Source organism: Priapulus caudatus, unplaced genomic scaffold (genome assembly GCF_000485595.1).
Source record: "Priapulus caudatus unplaced genomic scaffold, Priapulus_caudatus-5.0.1 Scaffold247, whole genome shotgun sequence".
Classification (NCBI taxonomy): Eukaryota; Metazoa; Priapulida; class Priapulimorpha; order Priapulimorphida; family Priapulidae; genus Priapulus; species Priapulus caudatus.
The window spans coordinates 132,449-147,107 of record NW_014577308.1 but is presented as its reverse complement, the minus strand read 5'-3'; the positions used below and the strand labels follow the sequence as shown (position 1 = coordinate 147,107).

General features: G+C 39.8%; 1 protein-coding gene across 1 annotated transcript in view; it reads right to left on the bottom strand.

The window, feature by feature from the left end:
* LOC106807998 (uncharacterized phosphotransferase YvkC-like) overlaps positions 1-14,659 on the bottom strand; it is a 31,569-nt gene that overhangs the window by 5,038 nt on the left and 11,872 nt on the right. Inside the window, exons 14-30 of the mRNA XM_014810537.1 lie at positions 11,802-11,968; positions 11,411-11,481; positions 10,322-10,386; positions 9,316-9,463; positions 9,023-9,143; positions 8,319-8,413; positions 7,883-8,064; positions 7,615-7,687; positions 7,246-7,341; positions 6,147-6,329; positions 5,228-5,359; positions 4,995-5,073; positions 4,244-4,491; positions 3,715-3,774; positions 3,334-3,434; positions 2,859-2,994; positions 2,680-2,771 (exon numbers count right to left, since the gene is read on the bottom strand). Coding sequence (XP_014666023.1) covers positions 2,680-2,771; positions 2,859-2,994; positions 3,334-3,434; positions 3,715-3,774; positions 4,244-4,491; positions 4,995-5,073; positions 5,228-5,359; positions 6,147-6,329; positions 7,246-7,341; positions 7,615-7,687; positions 7,883-8,064; positions 8,319-8,413; positions 9,023-9,143; positions 9,316-9,463; positions 10,322-10,386; positions 11,411-11,481; positions 11,802-11,968 — 2,049 coding nt within the window. The remainder of the gene's footprint in view (positions 1-2,679; positions 2,772-2,858; positions 2,995-3,333; positions 3,435-3,714; positions 3,775-4,243; positions 4,492-4,994; positions 5,074-5,227; positions 5,360-6,146; positions 6,330-7,245; positions 7,342-7,614; positions 7,688-7,882; positions 8,065-8,318; positions 8,414-9,022; positions 9,144-9,315; positions 9,464-10,321; positions 10,387-11,410; positions 11,482-11,801; positions 11,969-14,659) is intronic.

Here is a 14,659-nt window from a genome sequence, read left to right as displayed (position 1 = left end):
CTTACAAGGCATAAAATTGCATTAGGAGACACATGTGCATACAGAACAGAATTGTTACAGAGCATATTACAGTACACTGCAGGGAGTATATCTTGCACTGTCATTATCATAACACCAGAATTAATAATCAATACAAAAATTTACTTACATTCTGCAAACAAAATTATTTTGATGTACACTTCCACACTGTCCCAAAGGCTAACCTTTATATAATATAAGATGTTCATTGTCCAGGCAGTTTCAAATTCACTGCAGTACAAACACTGTGCCTTGCCAGCTACATCGCACTTTCCGACATAGTCGTTCAACCGCTCCGTCACCTCTTCAGTTTTCTTCCCGATTTTGACACTCAGTGTGACAGATTTTTCTAACCAAGCCCAGCGAAACTCACATCTTTGTCGCTCTCTGCTATGGTAAATGTGTCCGCTTTCTCAATTAATCTCACCATATTTAGTGGTCAAATGCATGAAAACACTGCTCGAAATGAATTCCGTTTTGATTTATTTTGCACACTCAAGCCGTGGTATACAAGGCCTTCATCATTTTACTAATGCTAGGGGCACACGAGCGTATTTTATCGCCCCATCGCGGCGATTAAAATCGCCAGCGAATTTAATCGCCCGATCACGAAGGGGCACACGTAGCGAATTTAATCGCCCGATCACGAAGGGGCACACGTAGCGAATTTGAGAGCGTACGCGTACGCCACTCGATGGAATCACATGATCACATGATGCATCACATGATGCATCACATGATATCAACAACACGTCCGATTGGTTTAGAAAAATCGATCGGGCGACAAAATACGCCGGACACGGGCACACGAGCGAATTTGCCAGTAAATAATCGCCGGCGTAAATAATCGCCCGAAAATATCTAACATTTTGGATACGGGCGATTCGTACGGGCGATTAAAATCGGCGTCGACGTGAACGGGCACACGGGCGAATTTTTCGAGCGATTTTAAAATTCGCGGCGATCGGCGACCTATACGCCTCCACAGTACTGACCCTGCAGACAGGCGTATTGTCTAGACGCATTGTCTGGTTCGCTTGATACAATGTATAATACACATCACATTTATGCTGGCGCTTGCAAATAGATCATTGCATAATGGGATTACAATGTTACAGCCTGCTGTATATTACAATGTTATTAAATGAAGGTACTGTTGGACTGTAAAATGAAAATGTGTACATTAGGTGCGTTCACACTGGTGCGAATTAGCGGGCTGCAAAACCCGGTTTTTGCAGCCCGCTCGAAAAACTGAGCTTTTTACAAGTGTGAACGCAATTAGCTCACTAAATCGCGCTCAAAATAGCGCGCTGCAAAGAACACTTCCGACTGCACTAATTTGGAATCAGCTCGCTTATTTGCACCGCGGCGTGATATTTGCACCGCGGCGATTAGCGAGATATTCGCCTGTGTGAACAACGACACAATTATCTCCGCTATTAGCGGGATGAGCAGCGCGGTTTTTCTTGTGTGTGAACGCGCCTATTCTAACCACCACCCCCCCTAAAATTTTCTCAACAGATTTAGACGTTTCACAAAATCGACCCTGGGACTGTGAAATCCGCAGATTTCCGCGGATCCGCGGAAGATTCCCATCCCTGCATTAATGATATTCTCTTCATGGTGCTCCTGTATGCACAAACATCTGTACATGATTCCTGTATAATAAAGACATTTGTTTACCAGAGCTGTCATTTTCGCAAGGAATAGTAACAAGTGCCGCGGAGCGACAGCGCTCAACTGACGTGTGCTGTAGCAGGGTATTCTTCTGATAAACTTACTGGCAACCGAATCAAGTGCGCCCTCCCGCCACCGCGTTCCCGCTCAGGGCATATATATCTAGGATACTACTAATACAGAGCCGGGTGGAGGGGGCTCTAATAGCAAAAGCAGTTTAGTCCTTTGTTAACAGTCAACAAATCCGTGTTTACCCCGCCTCTTGAGGGTCAAAAGGTTATCAGACACTTACTCTTCGCACGTCAGCAGAAAGCACATTTCATGGTCCTTTCAATAAAGCCATAAAAAGGCTAGGTCACCGCTGAAACAAAAAAGTTTTGCACTCGGTCTGTTAGACCATGTCCTCAGAAAATGTCTGATGTCTGACCTTTCCCCCACTGCCCTTTGACCTGTGACCTCCAATTTCGCGCTGGTGATTGGTTTCCTCCCCATAACACTATACATCGAATATTAAGAGCGTAGGTCAAGCCGTTGAGATTTGTACCGCAATTCCGTATTTCCTCCTATACCTTAAGTTAAGGGGGAGATATTCCCCCTCCATTGACACACCTTGACCTTTGACCCTTGACCCCCCAAATTCGACATCCCGAGTCCTTTTCGCAATCCCCCCCGACGTCCCAAATATCAAGACCGTACGTCGAGCGGTTAAGATTTGTGCCCAACTGTTGACGGACGCACGGACGCACGGACAATCATGCGATTCTACAAGCTGCATCTGACTTCGTCAGCTGAGCTAAAAATCATGCATGAAATATGCAGATGTTGCTGAACCTCACTTAGGTTCTTAGTCAATCTTTAATGGAGAAATAATAGGTGCAAACACATTGCTGACTGGGCTGGAGATATTATGATAGCCCACAGCCTGCAACACCAGATCAAACCAAATCGGGTCTTTGATACTTTTTTTTATATAATTTTACTAACTTGATGATCAGTTTGGCTGAACGAGAGATGATCAACTTTTCAATCTCGCCATAGGTGAAGTAGTATATCAGTTCTTTGTCAGGAAGGTAGCCCTGGAATTTAAATAGAAATAATCATGGTAACAATCAAAATTATTTACGCTTCAATTATTTGCAATCAGTGGAAAATATACAACATACCTCTTGCACTAGCAGTTCAGCCAGTCTATCAATCACTTGGCGCATATAGTCAATGCTTTTTATGACACTGCTTTTAGTCATTTCTCTCATACCCACATTTCTCTTTGCTATTGGCAACACGTATTGTAGAAGTTTTCTGCCAAAAACAAGCATGTAAATATTTAATACAGTATCGTGGTAATTACTTACAGTATAATTTATGTAATACTCTCTTATGCAGCCAAACATCTGCAACTATATATAATAAGAACATGTTGAACGATTTAATTATTATTTATTTTTATACACAGATTATTTCATTGCAACAAAGATTATATTTAACACATAGTGCATTAAACATATTTAACACATTTTGTAACATATAGCATTATTGTGATAATTATAGTCATATATCTTAAACATTTAAAGTCTTTGATACATAAGGCGTTGACATAAAGGATTAATGATGACAAGGAATAGGTATATGTATACATACTTTCTGATGAAACCTATGGGGGTTTTTAACTTGTTGATGGTTTCATCATCGCTCATGTATGGCTTTGTGTCTTTCAGCTGGTCTGGTGACTTCGTCATAAACTAAAATAAAACAGCATTGAGCCACATGTATCAGAACAGTAGTATCTCAAAGTAAATGAGCACCAGTCAATTTAGTGTACGTTCAGTTAATCTACTCTGAACATAATATTAAATTTATTCATACAATGTACTTCTGCATTAAATACATCTGCCTTCAATGTATGTGTATGTCACATTAAAGAAGCTGCTCCGAGTGAAATCCTAGGATTAACACACCCATGTGCAGAATTTGCTTCAAATCAAATGAAATTTATATATATAAACTACACTTTTGGTTTACCTGTAAACTTTTAACAACTTTTACTGGTTGAATCCTCCATGGTCTCTCTGATAATTCAATCTTAGAGAAATACAATAAATCACTATATTTGTAAATAAACTGTTGGAGCATGAGAAAAATTAACAACCAATTCTAAATGTTATTATTAGATATATGCAATTATGACATTTCCATGATACCTTTACACCGCCTCATAAAATATTGACTTAATATATACTTGTCAATTTATACACTGCACTATACTGTCTACTATGTGCAAAGGTGAAGAATGCCAGACCACCTCCAGACCACAACAACATTATTTTAGTTTGGAGTCTATGACAGGTCAATAATTTAAACACCCTATGGTGTATATAAACTTGCCTTTCAAGTACAGTAGTGTAAATTTCAATGTTTTATAAAACTTTCAATGTAGTTTTCATAACCGATATACACAATTTTGTCATTATATCTATTTTACTTGTACTTAATATGAAAATGCTACAATACACAAACACGAGACCATCAGCAAGAAGTCTCAACTATGTACCTCTCGTATGCATCGGTGACCATGAGCTTCAATAAACCGATTGAATAGCTCTTTTAGATTACCACTCTCATCTGATCTCAGCCATTCAACTGCTTCTTCTGAAGTCAATCCTTGGAAGAACTCGGCCTTCCCACAAGCAATCACAGCATGTGCAATTTTTTTGAGAGCAGATGGAATGTCAGCACTGACCACGTCTTTGCAACTCGATAGTAGCATGGCCAGATCTGACACCACATCTTCTGAAGAGCCTGTTAACATCATAATAGTTAATAATAATATGGGGTATATATGTCCAGAATCAATGAGAAGAACTTGTCCAATAAGTGAATATCTATGCACCATATACCTTGTCAAGAAGAGATAATAGGGCTTGATTCAGTTACGTAATAAAACCACCACACCCAATTACACATTTAATTGGTGCTACTGTGGCCGCAAATTTTATATGTGGCGATGTAGCTAATTACCTAGGTATACTGTGTGGTTGTGCAGCACAAAGCCTTAAAAATCATTTAATTCAGCTGGGTATACAGAAGGTAGCAAAAAGAATATATAGATTAGTTATGTTTGCATGTATTAAAAACTTATGCATATAAAATAAGGCATATTTTTTGGAAACATGTGAAAAATGTAAGGGGAAAAGCCCTGCCAATTTGCAATGGCATATATAAATTCAGGCTAAAAAATTATTCTGCTAACAACATGCATGCAGAAATTATATTACAAAGAATAACCACAAAATTGCACTAACCTTGGCCGCTTAAGATGGCTTGCAGTATTCCAGAGCTAAATATAGATGTGTACGTGACATGCATATGGGAGTACCATGCCTACAATAATTGCAGATTATAATGAGATCATATGCTACCAAAAAAAGCAATAAAACAGCATGTAATTTTTATTACTCATTGTCAACTAAGGGTGCATCTGTCATTATATCCACCTAAACAATAAACACAGCAATGTACAATGCAATACACTTACATTCATATTAGCTTCTACGTCCTTTCCAAGTTCATTGTAGAATGTGAGTAGATCGGTGATGCTCATATCTGCTTTGATTTTCTCTGCGAGTGACTTTCCTTCATTGACATAGCGCTGTACTATTAGTACATCCTGCAAAGTACAGAGACCATCACATGCATGCATGTAAATATAATCCACCTATATTATGACTTATAAGTGTATGACACGGAAACACATACACATGAACTGTGTATCCATGACAATCCAGCTTGTCAAATAGAAATTCACTTCACCTTCGATTTAACGGACCCCGGTTTAGCGGACATCAGAAGCAATAGACAAAAATTCGCTGCTTCAGATTTATTTGTGTGCACTGGAAATATAGGGGGAACAATGGACAAGCATGACAGTGGAAGCGCCGAAGCTCCTCTGACTTAGATTAAATTTACTGAGGTCTCCACTATAAGATCATGACAAAACAAACATCTATGTGTTCATGTATCCACCATGAAAGTTAACTAAAATTACTCTACTGTACCCTTTATTTACAACCATTATAGTGTTTATTATGTTTATTGTGTGTGGGCTACTGGATTGTGGATGTATAGTGGGTAATTTTATAATAAAAATAAAATCCTCAAAAAACGTCTATGGCGTACCACATTCAGAAATAACAGACTATCAGTATTTTTGGACACCCCAACTCCTCTATTGGTCCATTAAATCTATGGTTAAATCGAGGATGAAGTGTATTTAGTGTTATTAAAATTAACCTTTTAATTAACCTCTCCCCACACATACCAGGGAGACACTGAACTGAACAGTTTGCCAGATAGATAATCTGAGTAAACCACGTAAACATTTTTCCTGCGTGCCTTTGCTATAAATGCGCGCTTTCTTGAGAGTTCCCGAGTGACAAAATAACTGCTATACTTACATATAAACATAAAAACTGTCCTCTCATTTTTTGATACCACGACGTTTTTGTAGTGCGGTAACGATTGTGAATCACATCAAGCACTTCATCTCCCAGAGAACGCATGAACAGTCCCAGTTCTATTTCATCTTTTGCCTGCCTGGTGTTTTTCCCTATTGTGTACTCGTTCATGTAGTACATACCCTGTAGTGTACACAAGATGAAAACCCTATATAATTTTTGCAAGGAATATGACTATATACGTAGACTATATCTACATGCAGGTTGAACTGGCTGTTACACTGAAACCCTAACATCATTTTTTTCCAGTTGGATATTTACGAGGAGACACGGTTATAAATTTAACATGTCAACCTAACAAACATACACTAGGTATATGGCTTAGTAGGTGGTAGGGGCTTGACAGCACAAACCATAAAAATCATGTTATAGAGTATGGGTACTAGTAGTCAATCATTCAGGTCATCAGATTTTTAACAATATTATAGAGGGAGAGTATATATACATATATATATCAAGAGCTAATAATGACAAATTTGTCATTATTAGCTCCTGATATATATATATATATATATCAGAAGTAGATAATAGGGACATTTTAGTCTGTGTCTCTGGATTGCGGGTGTATACGAGGAAACGATTTCGCACGATGCTAGGCGAATGTACTGTGTACAATTTGAGATCAAGTTGGTTGAGTTACGCGTAGTAAATCGTAAGTATTCTAAGGCTAGTAAATAACGAACGAGGAGAGAGAGAGAGAGAGAGAAGCAGAGACGTGGAAGAGAGAGAGACTGACGAGACAGAGCGTAGAGAGAGATGAGCAGCAGGTGTCCCTGGAGAGCAGACGATGAGAGAGCACGAGAGAGAGAGAGAGAGAGAGAGAGAGCGAGAGATCGCAGAGACTGAGAGAGAGAGATGAGCATGAGATCGATGAGAGGGAGAATGATTAGAGAAGAGTGATAGGAGCAGAGCCGGACTCGGAGCGCAGACGAGACGAGAGAGAAAGAGCGCGCGAAAGAGTGAGAGAAAAGGGAAAGAGAGAGAGAGAGAGAGAGAGAGAGAGAGAGAGAGAGAGACAGAAACACACAAAAACACTAACCCCCAACATATTCATAAAAATATGTCTGCAAAATGATGTAAGCATTGTTTCAGCCTTTGAACGATGACCGAAGCCTGCAATAGTTGACCGCCAGTACTGAAGAAAAAAATGTTGAAAAATGTTATCATTTGATAATAGACTGACATGCGATTTGTACCACACATTTTATACTCAGTGGCCAGTGTCTGGACACTGGTGTGATTTATTGTAATTCAGTAAAATACTGTTTTCTGTGTAATTAATGTACAGAAATTTGTTTAGGCTTACTCTTGAGAGGAAAACCCAATAGCTAATCAGATTGCTAGCAAATAAATGAATGATGTACTACAATTGCAATCAGCACTTCTACACTCATAATATACAACATACCTGTCCAGGTGTTGCCAATGCAGAAACAACAATGTCATTTGATAACGGTGAACTTACACCTGGTATCGCCTCCCTTTGAAGTATCAGAAAATATATTCATTAATTTTTTTAAATAAAGCCTTTATGCTACCAACTACATCAACAGCAAAAAATGCATATATAAAATTACTGGCTTCTGAATATACAAACGAGTGCCTTCAAGAAATGGAGCGATGTACAGCACTGTATGAGGAGTTGAAAGGCTTGATTGAATTGCCATATTATTTACCCAACATTGGCATTTGTAAACATTTCATCATCACTAAACAATGGTCCATCATGTTCATGCATGAGCTCGTAATCTGATTCCATGTTGAGGGATGTGATTGGTCGCGACTGCAACAGGTAAATCTGACCATCCTCCAGAGCAAACTCGATGTCTAGTGGCTCCGAAGCGAACAACTGTTCAACCTAATAACATATAAGTTCATAATAACATAATAACCCATAAGCATTTAAAAAGGTATGGCTTTAAATCATATGAAATGCATCCCTTTACCAATGATTTGAATATTTTTGCATATAACGATAATTTTTGCATTATTGAATACCATGGGTGAAGTCTGGTAGATTGGTGTCCCAAACACTAACAAGCAGACAAAAAGATACGGGTGGATATTTGTTGTGTTTGACAGTATAAAATAAGCTGACGAATGCAAGCAAACCTGTATGCCAACATATCCTAGTTCCAGTGCAACTTTGTCATGAAGGCAACATTCACCTTCATTCTCCATCTCAATCTGCACTAGTCCTCCAGATTCTGAGTAAGCAAGAACTCATTAAAAATCATGACTAAAAATGACTTTTTAATGAGTTTTTAAATAACATATATACAGGCATGGGAATTGTTGATCTGAAAATACTCTGAACACAGTATACCGAAGACATTGGGGCCCATAGGGGGTTGGTGTGGAAGGGGATCACCCCCTTCTCCTGGGGGGCCTCCCCCAAGAAGATTTTGAAATTTAGAGGCTCTGAGATCGCATGATGACTTCTGGAGGTACCATTATTCACAAGTTACAAAGGACAAAATACCTAACTTTTCAAATTGACCCATGTTAAGCATGCATGCAGAATGCAGTGTATTGTTTATATTTCTCCTTGATTAATAAGCAGTGCAATTGCTTCGACTTTTGTTGGCGGAACACACACGGGGGTTCAATCCACCCATGTCCCCACCCAAATCTACCCCAACCCCCAATATCCCAACGGATTTGCACATTTCTCAAAAATGACCCAGGTTGTCCGCAAAAAACTCTGAAATCCGCGGATCCGCGGAAAATTCCCATGTCTGCATCTATGTGTAGTATCTACGTATAGTCTGTTTTCAGAATATCGACAGAAATAATTTAGAATCTATATCACATACCACTGTCTACAACCATCTTGATTGCCTTCCTTCCCACTACAGTCTCTTTGATGCTGAGCTTATTAGAGAAGCTTCTTTGCAGATAGATTGTGTCTGGCTCTGTCGCTCCAGATACAACTGCCTAAGCATGATAACAAAGCACAAAAACAACTAATATCAGGCAAGGCTTACAATGTTACCATTACCAAAACAATATAACACAATAAGCAAAAGAAAGAAGTTGATTGATTATGCTTATGAAAAAGCACATATATAAATTGCAGAAATGGAAATAGCATAAATAAATGGCATACCTCTCCAATTCCGTATGACACATTGATGGTCATGACACCAGGGTTGCCAGACACTGGATCTCTAGTGAAGAGTACACCAGCAACATCTGCATTCAGCATCTCCTGTATACAGACACCCACATCTGCTGCTATAACCTGACCATGGTTCCTGGTGAATATGATGAATTATCGTGAGCATTAGAAGAGAACAGTAACAACCAATATATAATTATACTAGAACACACGAAATTAGTGCTACACGATACATTTCAGCTACATATTTAGCCATGGTGACAATTTCAATACTATATATATATATATATATAATATAATATATATATATAATATAATATAATATATATATATAATATAATATAATATATATATATAATATAATATAATATAATATAATATATACTGTACAGGGGCGTAGCCAGTATGTAGCACTGTAGGCCCGAGCCTACACTTTTTTTGGCCAAGTTATCAACACCCATAATTCAAATCCATAAGCTTGCTGGACGAGTTTAAGAGTCTAGACAGGAAAAACTATTGAAATGAACGTAGCAAGAATATGGCTAAATTAGGTGACCTAATCTTCTGTCATCTAGGCTGTCATTTCTATCGCGTGCCGTTTCATTCAACACTCTACCCGCTGAAAAAGACTAGGATCCGATATTGTCAGTTTTTTAACATTTTAACTCGTTCGTAACACTATTTTAACTCGTTTGTTTTTTGGGTTTAAAAGTGATATTGAATGAGGTGTCTCAAGTTAGCAAGAGGCCAGGGAACCAGAATGAACACTCGGGAAGGGCCGTTTCCGGCCATCTGGGGGGTTTGTAAAACCAAAAGTTTTCTTGTACGCTCCGCGCCAACCGATGGTGGCGCTCCGCTCAGATAGTCGTGCCTACAACTTTGAAAATCCTGGCTACGCCCCTGCTGTAGACCATTGATTAAAATACATTGAAACAAGTAATAATTAGTGAAGTAAATTTAAATACAATTGGAGCACCAGAAATGCACAACAGACCTCCTGTATTCCACAACTTGGTAGGCAAACGAAGATGCCCAGCATTTCACGATAGCTTCGAAGATCTGTGGATGTGTGCAATGGTATTCTGTTAATTATTACAGGTCATTATGCTAAAGGTTTAAGTGTGCATAATGTACTGTTTCATAGAAAACGTATAAAAGCTGTTGCAGTTAATTTTAAATAAAAAATTATTGGTAAAAAAGACTGATTAACCTAGCAATTCATTATATTACCAGGAAAAAATTACGTGTGCACATACTATAATAAGCATGTATAACAATTATAATCATTATCATATGTACAATTACATTAATAATGTTAACAAGTGCCGCGGAGCGACAGCGGTCATCTAAGATTCTAACGTCTACTGCGGTGACTCTGTGGTGGAGTGGTGGGATTCTAGTAAACCCTGTTAGTCCCAAATGTGTTCACATACGCGCCGAAACAGTGGAAGGCACAGGGATGGTATCAGGAACCTTCTCAAAGGAATGCTCGTTGGGATCGTTATGAAAGATGCCACGAGATGGCGCGTACGTTTAAGTGTCTTAAGATTAAAGATGGAAGCGCCCATCGTACGTGTTAGCAACAACTATTTGCAAGACAGAATAGGTAAGCACTCATCCATTTACCTACGCAAGCCTACAGGCTAAAAAGAGAGCTGCCACCTGTAACTAATTAACGCAGGCAAAACTACACAGTACTATCACCACCACATCACGGCAGTGCATAAGTTACATGTAAACTGACAGTACAGAATGCCATAGAAATTATACGATTTAAGGTGCATAAACCTTCTTCAACCAAATTTAGCTTTTGAAATTTCACTGTGACATTGTAGCCTCATACATCCAGGCATGTATATAGATTCTACTAGCAAACCCGGCAGTCAAATTCTTTCTCGTTTTCAAATTACCCCCCCACGTCCCGAATATCGTGACCGTACGTCAAGCGGTTAGGATTTGTGCCCAACTGTTGACGCACACACGCACAGACGGACGAACGGACGAACGGACGGACGATCATGCGATTCTACAAGCTGCATCTGACTACATCAGATGAGCTAAAAATGGATAAGACTACTTTTACCTTGTTTGACCCTTTAACACCTAGGAATGTTTTCATTTGTCCAGCATACGATGTTTCTTTTCCATCTTCTCCTGTAGTATATAAACAAAACAACAACAATATGACTTCTAATTGTAAACGTGCCACAAGCGTTTAGTTTGGGGAATGGACACTTTATAGGGTACACAAGAACACTGCAAGGAAGTAAACCACAACATATTTTAATCTAGAAAAATAATTAAATTAATGAATGAATGACACAATTCTTTATGAGATACAAACTTTTTAAAATTATATTTTACAGGGGAAAGCTAAAAGACGTTGTTTTGAAACACCATATTACACAGCTACGCACAGATCATCCCACGGCTATACTGACTGCAACATACATATTACACTTTTGATGACTCACCGACTGCAGATGAGCGCACAGCAAATGCCTTCTGTTCCCACTGGTCACCAAACATTTCTGTCAACTGTCCCAGAATTATCGTCACCAACTGTGGACCAAGCTTCGTTTTCATGAATTTTTCCACAAGTGATTTTGATATTTCGTGTCGATCACCTGGCCTTTTTTCACTGCAACAAAACATTTTGGAACACAACAGTCAATACTACGTGGATTTTATCCAGATTTTATTTACTTGTATTATAATTAGAGATAACAAGTGCCGCGGAGCGACAGCGCTCATCTAACGTCTACTGCGGTGACTCTGTGGTGGAGTGGAGAACTTGGCTGCATGAATGAGCAGTGTGAATGACTGCGTGTGTTTGCTCAAAGGACGGTGAGTGCATAGGATGATGTTTATTACTGGACATGCCTCACGATTCAGATTCTTTTATTTTTGGCACTTTCATTCATTTGTAACAGATAATTTCAATGATAGCAAGTAAAAGGGAGAGAAATAAATAATATTATAAAGTCTCTTCGGCTTCAGCCGCTCATCGCTCTTAGATTTCATTTAATAATAAGATTGGCAATTGCTATTCATTTTTTTTTTTTTTTTTTTTTTTTTTTTTTCGTCCTTGTCACTGCATCCATATAATTAACGCTGGGTTAACCCAAAAACGTCTCCCGTTATCTTGCCCTAACCCAGATGCGTGTCCGAATTCGTACCTAGGTTAACCGCAGGCCTCGGCTCTGCGGAAGCAATAATCGAACGCAGATAATTTGTAATGGTTTATATGACGGCGCTAGATAAGTTCGTTTCTGATATTTCCGATGAAAAACATATGCTTTTCCTCATTAATATAACATATAAAATACACTATGAAATTGCAATTCTTTCTGGGCAAATTAGTGTTAGTTTTCCATCTCAATTTTAAGTTATGAAGAGGGTCTGGGCTCTCGTTAATATTGCATACGTACGTATGTAGCTACCACTCGTCGTGCTTTCGTGCCGCAGATGCGAGAAGAGCGAGGGCTAGCGACCAGTATACTACCTACTTTAGACGCTACGAGCGTAACTATAGATAACTAGCGCTAGCGACAGTACCTTAGAGCTATACGTATCCGTACTCGTTGACAGGCTCAGTAGTAGTATCTAACTAAGTACGTTTAGTAGTACCGTAGTAGTCAGCCTAGTGTTTAAACCCGCTGAGGTCCAGGCTGAACGTAAACTAACGGCACGCAGCCGGCAAACGAACATAAGCAGAAATTCGCAGCTATAAGCTATAAGCCGCTAGAAGGTTTTACGACGGTAGACCCCTCCTGCATAACTTAAGAGGTTACAGATGAAATAACAGATTTGCACAAAAGAATTGCAATTATAGTAATAATTATATGTTATAATAATGAGTAAAATATGTGGTCCTTTCATCGGCAACATACACCTCAGAAACACTTATACGTTATCTTATAGAGACATAGCGGTCGATAAACCCACAACAAACATTTACCAAAACGGTGTTTGTCCTCCGTTGTCTTGAAGGTTCTCCAGCCCAAAGCCAATCGAAGCTGAAGAAACGCATGCATCACTTTGGTTGAATCACTGAAACGTCATGTGTTATTATAAGAACACATAGCTAAACAACTAGCTTCTAACTCAACTTACAGAAAGTCTCGGGAAAGTTTTTGGTAGATAAGTTGCGGGATTTTGGCTACAAGTCACTGGAGGCTGACAGTCTTGCCAAAAATTCAGCCAATCAGAAGCTAAGGCGGCCTAAAATCCTTCGTAAATTCCTTCGTCGTTTGGGAAAAAACATTTCGTCGCCGGCCCACGCCAGCCGACGACGTGGCCGTTCCCAGCGGCAGCGTCGGGGTCAGGAGGTTTGGCTGAAAACACTTTGCAGATACGCACTGTAGGTCCGCGGCCACCCCCACGTGCAGCGCGTATCGACACTTCGTAAAGCTCTGTGATAGACCCTAACGGCTATACTCGGCCACTAGCGCCGCGTCCCCATCCCCGCGTACGCGGCCACACACAAGCGAGCGCGTCATGACGCTGATGACAGCATTTCTTGAGAGTTTTTGTAGCACGATCGCCTACACGTCCTTAGCCACTGAGCCGCGCAGCCCCCCAAAAAAGGGTTGGGGGCCGTTTGCGCCAGATGGCCTCCTGCCGTCGCATCGCCGCCAATTGCTCGGTTGCCAGTGCGCCTCCAAGTTTTCGCGTAGTGCGTATTTCAGACCCGCTCGTCTCCACCCATATCTCTCTAAGTGCGACAAAAAGGGGCGGCGTATTCGCGTTGCGCGCAAAAACGCCCGCGGGGCCCGCAACTCCGCCTCCTAGCTATAAAATTATTTATAATTCACTCGCCTCAGTCATAATCATAGATCATAACTTACTCTCAGAATGCAAAAACCACAAACCGAAATCTATGGCACATCTGTGATCTATCAATCAAACACCACACTTCAGACATTAAAAACAACTTCACAACACATCGGCGGTCAACGCCCTTGGCGAGGTAAAACTAAAAACATTCCCTCAGTCACAAACAAACTCCGCGAAAATAATCGGTTCAAACAACAGTAATGTATTGTAATAAATTATGTCATCCTAACTACTGGGGTTTATACAGTGACGGCTAGTCGCTATTGGAATTGCTAAGCGTATTAGCCCCTGACGAATCTATAGGAACACATAGTAAACGTTCCAAATGAATTATTATTATTTTTTTTTTTTTTTGCGACGAAGTATACTGCGTGTTTCGGCGGTCGTGGTTTTGCAAGGTTCGCCAACGAGTACTACTCGTCGTTTGCTGCGTTGAAGCGTCGTTAAGTTAAGGAGTGAATGTTCCCCCTTTCTTTTAGCGCACCTCTTTGAG